This window comes from Hypomesus transpacificus, chromosome 20 (genome assembly GCF_021917145.1).
Source record: "Hypomesus transpacificus isolate Combined female chromosome 20, fHypTra1, whole genome shotgun sequence".
Lineage (NCBI taxonomy): Eukaryota > Metazoa > Chordata > Actinopteri > Osmeriformes > Osmeridae > Hypomesus > Hypomesus transpacificus.
In genome coordinates, this window is record NC_061079.1 from 2,886,905 (window position 1) to 2,900,449 (window position 13,545).

General features: G+C 40.7%; 2 protein-coding genes across 6 annotated transcripts in view; both read left to right on the top strand.

Annotated features, from left to right (window-relative positions):
* The window catches only part of rapgef6 (Rap guanine nucleotide exchange factor (GEF) 6), a 78,720-nt gene extending 72,253 nt beyond the window's left edge, over nucleotides 1-6,467 (top strand). For all 5 annotated transcript variants that reach the window (XM_047043345.1, XM_047043348.1, XM_047043346.1 and 2 more), the window contains 3 exons: nucleotides 708-1,243; nucleotides 1,451-1,771; nucleotides 3,167-6,467. In XM_047043345.1, the coding sequence (XP_046899301.1) occupies nucleotides 708-1,243; nucleotides 1,451-1,771; nucleotides 3,167-3,189 (880 nt within the window). In that variant the 3' untranslated portion in view covers nucleotides 3,190-6,467. The remainder of the gene's footprint in view (nucleotides 1-707; nucleotides 1,244-1,450; nucleotides 1,772-3,166) is intronic.
* A 1,587-nt stretch (nucleotides 6,468-8,054) lies between these two features.
* havcr1 (hepatitis A virus cellular receptor 1) lies at nucleotides 8,055-11,069 on the top strand. Its single transcript, XM_047043156.1, has 7 exons — nucleotides 8,055-8,229; nucleotides 8,431-8,772; nucleotides 8,966-9,031; nucleotides 9,241-9,308; nucleotides 9,547-9,640; nucleotides 10,047-10,083; nucleotides 10,643-11,069. Exons 1-7 carry the CDS (start codon nucleotides 8,181-8,183, stop codon nucleotides 10,776-10,778), a joined length of 792 nt encoding a protein of 263 aa, XP_046899112.1. The 5' UTR covers nucleotides 8,055-8,180; the 3' UTR covers nucleotides 10,779-11,069.
* The last annotated feature ends 2,476 nt before the right edge of the window (nucleotides 11,070-13,545 follow it).

Consider the following 13,545-nt stretch of genomic DNA (forward strand, 5'->3'; position numbering starts at 1 on the left):
ATGAGGGTGCTCACCAGTAAGTGCAGAATGAATGGAGGTCTATGGAGCTATACCCCTCAAAATCCACTTTTTCTCAGGATGTTAAATTTTGTAAAAGTTGCTTTTTTGTTCTAAAAAGCCTTTTAAAATGTCAATGACGTCATATAATCAGCATTCATTAGCAGAATAGTAGCGTGTTATGGGCAACAATGACTCACCCTGTAAGAAATCAAAAGGACATTAATACTCGTTTATTCAACTTTCGACCTATAATCCATGTTGAACTTGCATGACCTATAAACAATAAACAATAAACAACATAAACAATCAGGCGAAAGAGACCAATTTAGCCGTCTAGCTCCATAGACTCCCATTCATTTTGCACTCATTGCCTCATGCCTCATTTTTCCTCACTGTACACAATAAGAATTCTGATATTTTGGTAGGGAATCTTAGAACGGCTTGTATTTGGCTTGATTCATGTGGCTTTTGTTAAAACAGCAGTTTGGACTGGGAACAGTAGGGTCATGAATATGACCAGAAATGTTGCAATCAATGAAACGGATTAACCTGTTGTGGGTTGTGCTGAACGTTTCTCTCTCTCTTTGTCTCTGTTTCTACTTCTCCCCCCCTCTCTTCCTCTGTGTCTCTTTCTTTCTCACGTTTGCTTTTCTATCCTTCCACCCTCTATCTCTCTCTCTTCCTCTCACTTCCCCACATCCCCCCAGTTCATCTCCATGTACCCGAGGTCCTGTAATGCGCACCTCCACCTTCACCTCCTCCCCCAGTGCGGAGGAGCTGACTCCAGACCACACCTCCTTGGACTCCGTGGCTGACAGTGGGCGTGGCAGCTGGACCTCATGCTCCAGCAACTCCCACGACAACTTCCAGAACCTTCCGTCCGGCCAGTCACGGCCCTGGGACCATTCCCACTTGATAGGCTTCAGACACACCCAGCTGGCCGGACCAATCGCGGAGCTTGAGGGGATTGCAACACCGTCATGGGCAGTGCCGACGGTGATGGTTGCCGGGGCGGATGACCCCACGGCCAATAGACACTCCAGTGATAGCTCGGACCATAACCAATCACGGCAGAGCTGGGCGTCTTCCAGTTCGCTGTCGGACACGTACGAAGGAAGCTACGGAACAATTAAACGACGAGCGGCTGAGACCTCTGCTCCTCAGGGAGAGGGGCCTGAAAGGACAGCAAGCACAGATGCAGCCTATAAAATGGTGACATCGAGCACAGAGAAGGGCTTGATAGGTAAGGGATCACAGCCAGCCCCACCTCCCAATGTGTGTCTTTCTTTGACTGCTTGACTTTTAGTACGGCTGTCTTCAGTAGATGGTTGTTTCATGTTTGTGAACATCACATTGATATTTTTTTTTTCATTTTTCTTTATTTTCTCCTCTCCCCTCCTCTCCTCACTTCCTCCCTTTTTCATCTCCATAACTCCCCCCTCCATCCCAGTGTACTGTGTCACCTCCCCGAGCAAGGACGAGCGGTACCGGGCCCCCCCCCCAACCCCTCCGGGTTACCAAGGGCTGACCCTGGGGGATGTGGGGGTAACCCTTGGAGGAATGGCGGATGCCTCCCCCCTGCCCCGGCCCACTCACCTCAGACCCCCAGGCTATAGCGAGGCACTGCAGAGGAGCAAACTGCTGCAGAGCCCCGGGGGGATGGGAGGGCTAGGGGACCCTCACAGGATGGCCCCCCACCACCTGGGCCAAGGGCCCTCCTGGCCTCCCAGTGCCTGCCTGCCCCCGCAAGGCCCAGCTGATAGTGAGGAGGGTACGTTTTGTAGACAGACCCGGCAGGAGGGAGACCAGAAAAAAGTTTTATGGAGCTAAAGCAGTCCTCTGTTTGTGAGCACAATCTTCTGATAGAAAAGAAGACAGGTTTGGTAGATAGACCGGCCGGGGCTGCAGGGCATAGGTTTCAGAGACCTGGAACATTTCTCTGTTTGCCCTTCAGAGGGCGATAGTGGTATATTGAGTCAATAATGGTCACACATAGGAGATGACTTCCGGGGAAAAGAGTATAGAAAACAAGAGGCGAAGCTCAATAGAACGTCCCATTGCAACATCTGTGCCCAGCAGCAGTCCTACACATCCGCCATTTTTGACTGTTAATCCAGTAAAACATCACTCCAAACATTACATAGGCCAAACTATTATATAGGCCTATATAGCTTGCATAAATATTCATACTATTTATTTACTTGCTAAGTAGGCTACATTTGTACAAGTTAATACTGAATAACTGGCTCCAAAGAAACATAAAAATATTTGGAAGAATTATATTTTTTAAGTGGAAAGCCTCTCAATAGTTATTAACCCAAGCCATTCGCTGGCAATCTTAGCAAAAATATATTAATAAGAAGAATTTGGATTATATTTGGAAAAACAAATGTCATTACGTAAAATGACATTCTAAAAGATTATGAAGATGGTGGACTGAACACAATTCATTTTGACATTATGAACAGTGCTAAAATTTAAATGGTTGCAAATCTTTACAAAAAATGTATCATCATTTTTGGTATAAAATGTCTTATCGTCGGTATTAATGTCGGTATTTTACAAATTTGTTCTAATTTCCAAGCTGCCTTTAAAACTTTCGACTTTCCACCAACAGGTCCTTCTATATTGGAAACTAATATTGAAGCACAATTGTAGCCCACATAATATTTCAATTTGGAACAATAGATGTATATTATCAGATAGAACATCTTTATTTATAGAAGACTGGTGGGATAAAGGAATATGGTCAATTTGACATATTATGGACAAAGGAGGTAACATCTTGGATTATAAAAACGTTTGTAGCAAATTTTAAATAAACAGCTCTTATATTTATACAAAGTGGCAAATCCTATGAGCCTAGGATAAACCAAGTACTTTTTACAGATGAAAATTGCACAAATGCATTTCTGAGGAAATATCTGGTAAAAGAATTCTGTCTGAACTTCTTACATTCTTATAGAAGCAGCAAGTGCTTCTATACTCTTTGACTATAACTCACAGTCCAAAATGGTGGCATTGCAACCTTTTCGCCATCTAGTGGCGATTGTCAAAAACACACCAGAGCTTCGCCTCTTGTCTTTTATACTCTTTGATTTGGTTCAGTGTTAATATAATCTGTATGTGTGTGATATCAACCCTCTTCTCTCCTGTGTGTTTGCAGATGAACAGGTCTCTGCAGTGTAACTGCGGTCCAGATATACCGAAGGGTCTAAAGCCGAAGCAGTATGGGCCAACAAGCACACTCCTGGTCCCCTCCCCTTCCTGTGAGGTCATGATGGTCTATGATGCTCTCGCGGGGCTTGTACAATCATCTCTTTCTACTCCATTTTAAACGGCGGTGTTCAGTCTTTCGGAACAGAACTCTTTCTTGCCACTGACCACAGTATAATGTCACTTCCTCCCGGCCGTAGGAACTAGTTAGAGAACTGACTAAGGTGGGATGTGATACAAAGGGGGAATGGTAATAGCAGCAGAACAGAAGAAGAAAGGAGAGGAGGGGAAGATGGAAGATAAAACACCCCACCCATAGGGTCAAAGATCAACCGATTTTTTACTTTTTCTAGACCGTCAACATGTACTGTTTATTTGCTTTTCATGTTGTCCAGTGGGGGGGGGGGGGGGTTTAAATGTTTCATGTCAATGTCTGTATCACAGATACACTTTCCCCCTGCCATTGACTGGTAATACTTTGTTGCCAGGTTTGTTGTGGGGAGGAAAGCAGCAAGATTGCAAACAAGATTGACATGAGCTGGGAAAAGGCTTTATTTCTTCTTCTCTACTATCACCATGTTGAAGTTGGAGAGGCAGTGAGAATATCCATACCTCTCATTTACAGAGGTGCGTGTGTGCGGTGTTGTAATTTGTCCAGCTGTATGAGATGCTGCTTCTAGTTGCTTTGCTTCAGACAGATGTGATTGTGTGTGTCTACTGTTCTCCATCCTCCTTCCGTCTGTGTCAGCACAATAAGGGGTACTTAAGCGACACTGTGTCCATCTACAGTGTGCTGTGTAATTATTAGAAGACGTTTTTAACGAGTTAGGAGGATAAATACATCAGTACATCAGTGTTTTTCGATTCAAATCAGTGCAATAAATAAAAAAAAACGGCATTGTGGTTAAAAGACAAGTCACCCACCTAGCCAATCAGATATCAGTATTCACACACACATACACTTGCAAAATGTTGTTTCTGTATTTCTATGTTTTTGTTAGACTACAACTCATCTATTCGGTCATCTATTCAGCTTGTAAGCTGAACTTAAAAAATTGTGTTTTTCAGGTGACTTTTTGTTGTTGCAGTAAAGACATACTGAAAGAGTGTAGTCCACCTGGTGTATTTGTGTGGTTTTTAATGGACCACCTCCATCTTGGCTGCAATCTGTCTTAATTATTCTCTCATTCAAGAGAAGAAAACAAACTATCCATAACAAGTATCAAAACTGTGGCTTGCATCTTATTCCTGTTCATCTGGGGGGGGGGGGGAGGGAAATCAATACTCTTTTTGCAATTTTTGCAAATTTTTATAAAGAATTATGCTTTCAAGGTTTTTTTCTCCCCATTTGACTCTATTAACTTTAACTCAGTAAAGGGTTTGGTTGCGTAAGTTTTTTTTTTTTTCTTTTTTTCGGGGATATAACTGGACTGTGTTTACATTTAGCTTCAGCTGCCTGTACCATGTGACAACAACGCGTTTATGCTTTATGAATACTTGAAAATATTAATGGTAATATATATATATATATATACAGTGCGTCTATATGAATTTATACATATATATTTTTGGTTTGTCATAAATTCATGTATACTGCTCATGTAAAGAATGAGAAAGAGTCCTATATAAAGACAATTTTATAAATATTTTGTGATAATAAAATAAAAAGATGGTGATCGCCCCTTCTCATGTTGATGGGCAGGAATCTTTAAGGATTGTTGTTGTTTTTTTTGTTGTTGTTTTTTTTGCTTTGATGCCATCTCAGTGATGGTGTTCCAGAATACTGAAGATTACTGATAATCCCGCTAACCAACTCTATCGTATTTTTTATGAACATCAAATGTTTTGTCTGGTTGGCAAAATAATCGGGACAGTACATAACTGCAAACTTATAAATAAGTTTCACTTCAATGATATACCAAAGAGAATTACGGCTCTACAATGTATTTTACTGTTGGAATAGGCTAGCAACAGTTGTATTTCTGGATGGAACACCCCTGCGTGTGTGTTACAACGTGTCCTCGCTGGATGCTGAGCAAGCATCAGCGACAAAATCAGTTTATGTGCTTTGTTTTCTATTGGAATGTCCTAACTGGACTCTGCTGTTTCTGTTTACTTCCTGTTGCTCGCGTTGAAAGCTATGTTGGACACGGTTTCTTAGGGACATGGTTAGTTTACATGACTTAACAGAAGTAAATACGACGGATACGGCGTGGACAGACAGCGTCGGATGTGACGCGATAGTCGGACGCTTACTTGCTGTTAGGACACTGTGTTACTGTATACATAAATCCTATTCTTCTCTGCTGGTCCTGTTATGTTTGTGTTATAGAGTCTGTATCTCTCTCCGGTCTCAGCCTTCCTGCCTCTGTCCTTGTGCTTCAGCCTCCCTGCCTCTGTCACGCAGCCTCCCTGCCTCAATCCCTCTGCCTCAGTCTCCATCCCTCAACCACCCTCTTGGTCACGTCTTCACTCCCTCACACTGGCCAGTAGGGGCATCATCAGGAATTGTGTCCCATGTAATAGCTGACTGAATATTCTCCTGAATATTTCCCTCAGCCTACAAAGGGCTACAAAAGAGGGGAAGATTGATTTAGTTAGTATTTTCCATGGCAGCCCTGAGAGATAGATATCTCCATATTGAAGGAAGTGTATTGACCAATGCCCTGTACAGAACTTCCATCCAATCTACCCTTGCTTTGCTCAGTCAACCACATTACTGAGTCATTTGATAGAGAAGTGTTAAATGTTTTTAACAAACAAAATCTTTTTGTTGAAATATCCTTTTTTATTCTCCCTGTCTACACATACAGTATGATGTACTTTTAGTTTTAATTTCTTTACTCCCTCCTTCCTCACCTCACTCACCTTGTTCCTGCACCCTAACTTCCTGTTATCTGGAAGGCAGGAAGTGAGATGTGTCTTTTTTTCTGTAGCATCACGCCAATGCAGGGGTTAAACAGACGGGCACCACACTATGTTCAGACCGAAGCATATTTACTGCACTCATCTCATTTGAATGACAAAAGTATTATTTAGGTTCTGTGGTTTATCTGTGGAGCTTTGTCTCCATTGCTTCTCCCGTTGTGCTTAATTTATGTCTTTTAGAAAGACTGTCATTTGCTTGTATGCTCGTTTTTTTGTTTTTACCAGTGGTTGTAAATACTTGTTATATTTTTGTTTAAGAGAATGTAAAAACTAATAAAATGTGCACTGCAATGAATTTGGATGATAATAAAATGTTAAAAGTTTTCAATGTCTACCAGCTGATCTGTTATTTTTTCTAAGTTCTCCATTTATCTTCTTCTTTGTGTCTTCTTAAGCAATTAGTAGAGGAGGTTGAGTGTGTGTGCGTCTGACTCTTCCGCCCTCATTTTCTTGCTGTGTGCCAAGACACACACATTCACACACACACTTCATAACACCTGATTATGTGCCAGAACACCAGGACTAACATGTGAAAGTTGCTGGGAAAACCTTGTAGTGGGAATGGTAACTTATTGGGATATTAGAAATGTGTTCTCGAAATCTCCGACTCTGCGGTGTGGGACAACACAGTTGTCATCTGCAAAACAAAATGATTCAAAATTGTTCACACTTTTTTGTAATGGTGGTTTGGTACAATGTCAGCTTTCACCGTGGTGTCCGTATACAAGAATGTTTCAACATCAACCAGCATATTTTACTGTAAATGTTTGCCTTCCACCATACAGCCCTTTTCTCAACCCAATTGAAGAGTTTTTCTCAAATACGTAAAATCCAATTTAAAGTATTTGTATCGCCCTTTTTTACAAGCAATGTCACAGAGGGCTTTACGCACGCCAATAGAACTGCCACTCAGCCAACCTCAACCCTCAAGGAAGACGGAAAAACTCCCAGAAAAAAAGAAACCTGAAGAAACCTTGGGAGGAGCAATTCACTGAGGGATCCCCTCCTCCAGAGACGGTTAGTGAAAAAGAGATGCAGAACACAGGCTAAACATAGTCATACAACAGGGAAGTGTCAATGGGTGTTGAAACACCAAAATCCAGTGTTTCAACACACAAAATCCATTTTCTTTATTGCTACGTAAATGCCTTCACTGTGTATACATAAACACATTTGTCTTACATGTAACTACATGGCCTGGATGCTGTGTTCTCCATTTTTTTTGTGTTGTGTCTAATGATTGCTCCATAGGGTTTATATAGTGATTTGCTGTGTTTATGATCTGAAAACATTGTGGAGCACAAGTTACATGGATTAGGGGCGAGGGTTTGATTTTGCCAGAAGAGTCAGAGGTTTTGGAAATGGAGTTTGAATATCTGGTTTTGTGTTTACAGTTTTGAGAAAATTGTTGACTGTTTCAATCAGAATCAGAATGGGATTTATTTTCCATGAAAGTTTGCACAGACAAGGAATTTGCTTTGGCAGGAAGGTGCATACAGTAAACATATAGGAATCTTACATTTAAATATGTGGTCTAACTATACTAAGGATACATAAACTAGCAATACTAAGTGGAATACAATTAAAATAAAATATACAATAAGTAAAGAAATGTGTTTTAGCTATCAAGAAAAACTGTAAAGTATAACTTCCTGTTATTCCTCTCGACCCCTCGGCTCGGCTGCTGTAGTTAGTGTGACTGAGTGAGTTCACTTGGCCCTCCCTCATAAGTTGGTTTCGGCTATTGGTTGAATGCGTGTCTGATTGACAGAAGTAAAAGGTGAGGCTGTTAGTCTGAGCCAACAGTCAGAACGAATGTATGTGCGCTTCAGTATTTAGGCCAATGGGGGGGGGGGGGGGGGGGGGGGGGAGTCATGTGACCTTGTGGTTTGTCTCCTGCTAAAGGGCTGTGACACCCAGACACAGAGACAGCACAACTGATGGGTGTGCATGTGTGAATGTCTCTCTCCATGTATCTCTTTCTCCCCAGTATGCCTCTAAAAGGAGCTTGTGTGTGAGGATGTGATCATATCACCATGAAGATAATCTACAGTGCAGCCTGGCTTATCATCTACCTACTAACAGGTAAATGTTAACAGTTCATATTAAACTCCTCTCCTTTCCAAGATGTAATGTTGCATACAGTTTTTAACTTACCTTAATTTAAATACTTCTCTCTCCTCTCGCTCTCTTTCTCTGTCTGTCTCTATCGGCTTATTTCTCCTTTTTCGTTTCTCTATCTATTTTACCTTTGAATGATTACATCTCGTTCTCTCTGTGTCCCAGTCAGTCAATGTGGTGCTCTACAGGTGGTCGGTGTTGAAGGCCAGAATGTGACTCTGCCGTGCAGATATGATGCCTCCTATCACGGAGTTCTTCACATGTGCTGGGGGAGAGGAGCGCTTCCATCCTCTGGGTGTGACAACCAGATCCTCTCCAGTGACGGATCAGCAGTAACAAAAAGAACCTCCATCAGGTATCTGCTGTCTGGAGACCTGAAGCAGGGTGACATCTCCCTGACCATCCTAAACACCACAGAGAGAGATGCAGGGCTGTATGGGTGCAGAGTGGAAATACCAGGCTGGTTCAACGACATGAAGAGTGAAGTCAGGTTGACCATGGAGAAAAGTAAGGATTTTTTTCTGGGGCTTAGGCAATGTGAACAGATTTGTAAGATGTTTTTGCAGTTCTTTTGTTGTAATCTGTTGCTGCATAACCGCAGCTGTGTCATAGAGTTGATGGTCGTGCTTAAACTAAAGTCACTTTAAAAGGTAAATACATAGAGGCAAAGTCTTCCTGTAACTGTTCCTTCTGCTTGCAGCCTTTTTGCCAACCACAACCAGGATACCCGACCTTGTGTCCGTGACACCAGCCAATCACTCGCAATGTAAACTTATTTTTATTTTATGTAAAATAACACTTTTTACAAATGTTCTACAGTATATGGAACATATCAGATGTAAATTATAATACATACATTTAAACCTTTAAATTTAAAGGTAATGCGTTTAAAGACATTTGAGCACTTAGACATAATTTACAAGGTGATTCTCAGGATAGCTCCTTGCCTAATACTTTCACTTCCTGCTTGTGTAGGTCACGTGACTGCCAACTCTACGGAATCACAAGATGTGTCAACATCCCATTCCAGCGAGTCAGAGTCTGTTAGTAGCACAGCCTGAGTCAGCTAAACTCTACTTCTGTTATAGTGGAAACAAAATTTTGGTTTGCTCTAAACTGATTTTGAGAAAGAATTGAAAGAATAATAAACAAAAACGAATGAATTAATGAATACAAGGCAAATGAACAAACACAATATCGCATTGATTAACGATTATTTAGACGATACATGAATTATTATTATTTAATAATAATATAATTAACTGTGGTTTTGTTTGCCAGGATCAGAGTGGAGATGTGTCTCTGCCAGTCATCCTGGTGTGTGCTATGCTGCTTCTCCTGGTCATCGGGGCTCTCAGTCTGGTCTTCCTTCTTGGTATGTACACATATTTCCAACAACACACATATCATATATACACAAATATATCCACAATAACATAAACATATTGAATCATATCAACAATTACATATAGATTAAATACACAGAAATGTGTCATGTGCATGTTTGCAATTATATGACTGATCTGATTAAATCCACTTTTTTCTTAATGGTTTAAATATTGCATATTTGGAACAATTTGGTCTTAGTTGCCATTCATAAAATGTTTTACACATATTTTTTATAATCTTCACTTAATACAAAATATGTTGATAAAATATATATTTAGACTCTCATTAAATAAAAGTTTGTGTATCATTAACTATAATCATTGAAATCAGATAATGTGTCATCAACTACGATACAAAACTGTGCAACTAAATATATTCCGATGCATCTCCAGGACAACGAAGGAAACAGTTGAGGATGGCACTGGCATTGTAAGTTCAACTCTGCCTTACAGTTTTTAACTCAGGGTTAAATGCTTTTAGCAGACCTTTTGGATGCACTTGATTTATGCATTTAATACTGCTGCAACTGATCAAACTCCCCATTCATTTGAACTCTGCGGTAAATCCAACACATTGAGTTAGTCTGAAACAGAAAATTCACAAATTGTGTGGGTAAACTGAAAGTCTGACTCACCGCCCGTGAGAAGATCACAGTGCGAGTAGTCACGTCGGATGTGGTAGCAACTGCTTCTGCTATCCTCCACACTGACTCATGACCCCACTAGTTCTACTCTGAAACTGAAGGTCATCGGAGGCTGCTAATCGATGATTCCTTGTTATCGTCATAGTTCTTGGTGTTCGGCTTGGACTCAAACTGTTTGGTGTAGGCTCATAAGAAGGTGCTGTGGTTAATAGGATTTATAAAACCTCTCCCCTTCTCGTCTCTTCTCCCTTCATCTCTACTCCTCTCCTGTCCTCACCTCACTTTACCTACCTACCCACCCTTCCCCTCCTCCCATGCTCTGACCATCCCTCGCCTCCTCTCCAGATCTCAGCAGACTGGCAGCTCAGTGCGCTACAGGAGCTCAGTGTCCAGCCAGGGTCTGTACAACAGAGAGATGGCTGCGGAGAACATCTACCAGATGGATGATGGCGACATCTACACCAACATCTACGAACCCTGACCAGACACAGCCTGGCACTAAACACCATGGGGATGATATAGAACCATGAAGGACACTTAACCATTGTTTGAATACCTGGCATGGTATTAAAGCTTTCTTTCTCACTTCAAAACCAAAATCTTGCCATCAAGATGTCTGTATATACAGTACCAGCTGACGCAAGGGGTTATATTATTATATATACACTAAATGTTTATATGATATTCTTCATTCTATTATTAATCAATAGACAGTACATATCAATCTTTCCAAAGCAATAAACCTGCTAAATAAATGACATCAAACTAATTAATTGAAGTTTCTCTGGTAGGTCATTGTTTCCATTGATTTCTTCACCATATTGTGCCTTCTTGTACGTGCATGATAACTTATAACGCTAAGCACAATATAAAATGGTATTCTTTTTTCACAATAGGTCAAATTCTATGTAGTGACATGATAGTTATTCTTACTTTATTGTTAAGTGTTGCTATTAAGTTACAAGGGACTTAATCTAACTTTAATGCGAAGTGTTCCTATGCAGTTAAATAGTAGTTAATTGGGTGTACATGCCATTTGCAAGGTTCAACCTGTATTCTCTCTCACATGTTTTTATTATTTATTGGGTATTTCCCTTTGGGAAGGCGGATCACAACCATTACATCCAGCCTCCAGGTGAACATTATGCCTGCTAGCATGTGCGCTACTGTAGCTGCCATCTTGTTATAGCTAGTTATCCAACGGCGTAGTCTAGTAAAAAAAAACACGGAAAGCCAGGAATGCAGACGTGGGGTTGGTGATTCAACAAACTGGCGAGTAGTGGGTAACAATCCGGGGTTTAAAGGCTGTGGTGTTGATGAGGGAATGAGCCGCAGGTGAGTTGAGTTACCGGGAGGGAGTGAAGAAGCGGAATGGATGAATGGAGCTGGAAGAAACAGACTAGAACCCGGTCTGGCTTAGGCCGGGGACATGGCAGAATCCTTAACTAGTGATGTTACGCTCGATATCGTGCTCACGAAGCGGTGTCGACCTTTCGAAACAATTGGTACCGACACAAATGTGTCGAGCCTGGCTTTAAATGGGCAAAAACCTTGTGATCAGAGTCGAAGTGATGTCCGAAGCTTTGGACGTCACACGAGCAGCTGAGACAAACGGGTTTTATTCAAACGCTTAAAAAGACAGAAATAGTTATCAGAAATAACTAATACTGTAGGTTATAGGGAGGAGACAGGCATATTTACGGACGCTATAGAATACATTCATTGACAGAGCCAGAGATACAGATAGATTGACAGAGCTAGATAGACAGAGCTGGATATAGATGTGAGAGAGTAGGTGTACACAAGCACATACATCTTTCTCTAGTTTTACCAGCCTTCAAATGTGGCGATCCCTTTCCAGTTGCAAAAGCATGTTTCAAAACCTGAGCTGATAGTCTACATTATCAAATCATAATTTATTCATTTAGCAGACATACTTCCTCTAAAAGAAGATCACAAAGATTCGAACTTGCAAGACCAGACTGTATGGCAGAGCTCTTACCACGAGGCCATACTGAACCCAACTTTTTACGAGAATATTGGTATAAGAACCGGAACATAAATATTATGAATGTAATATAGCAAAGACGTTACGTTGTTCATAATATTTGATAATATATTTTTTACACTTAAACATCGACACATTTGTCACATAACCTTTATTTATCAAGTTGTCAATTACGATTGTGAGACTGACGTCTCGAGGACTTGACCTCACTGACAACTAAACTCGAAGTTGCAGTAACTCATAACAATACGTTGTAATGACTTTAAAACCTTTCTTATCTCCACTCAACTTCCAAGTTGCAGTGACTCATGATTGTGCTTTGTAACATCTTTAGAACCCAGGGTTTGCACATGCAAATAATCATATAAAATGTATTGATTCAAAGCTTTTTTTATTCAACTGTATCAAATGCCGAGAGCCATAACTGACCCAATCAGGCCAAACAGTACATTTAAAATGTTGCAGAAAATGCTATATGTATTAAAATACTATTTGTGCATCAACAATTCACACAATGAAATCCTTGAAATCCAGACAAATACAGATGTGTGTACAGATCAAACTACACTTTAAAGTGTAGTTTGTGTAAGTGCAAAAATAAACATCTGTCTGGTAGCAAACTAAAGCAGAGACAAAATGCTAAATTTCATGTACACTTGAACAGATATTCTTTTAATTTTTAGGTAAGAATTTTCTATGTGGTAAAAACGCTTTTTTTCTACTCACCCCACAGTACAAAGCTGACTTCTGCCACAGCTACATTTCCCCTATCTCCTTATAGTGACTGCACTCATCGCCATCTCCATAAGGGAACAGATTAACTACGCATAGGTAACTCATGGAATCCCACTTAAAAAATGCTGAACTATTTAAATAAACAGTGTTGCCTGGACAGAAGTAGTTGTGGATGTCAGTTAACATATTAGTTTTTTGTTTTGTTTGTTTTTTTACTTAAATACTAAGTAACAACAGCAAGGTTAGATTACAGTCCACAATTGGGCAGCAAGAACATTAACAATTAAAACCTGGCCCAACATTAGAAGAAGAATCGGAATTGGATTACAGAAGGATTTTGTTTTTGAGGGATCTGACTCTTGCAGAGAGATCTGTTCCAAGCTCCAAGAATACCTTCTGAAATGTTTCGAAGGTGTACCTCAGTTCCTTGGGAAACTGAATGTTTAAGGCATATATCGGTCCACAGAGCAAAGCGAAGGCCGTTGGCAGGTCAGGGAGGTCTTGT

Bases quoted from the DNA above. Each gene is read 5' to 3' on its own strand.
- havcr1 (XM_047043156.1), top strand. From the start codon at position 8,181: ATGAAGATAATCTACAGTGCAGCCTGGCTTATCATCTACCTACTAACA. The intron at 9,309-9,546 runs GTTAGTAGCACA...TTTGTTTGCCAG, and splicing joins ATTCCAGCGAGTCAGAGTCT to GATCAGAGTGGAGATGTGTC. The intron at 9,641-10,046 runs GTATGTACACAT...ATGCATCTCCAG, and splicing joins CAGTCTGGTCTTCCTTCTTG to GACAACGAAGGAAACAGTTG.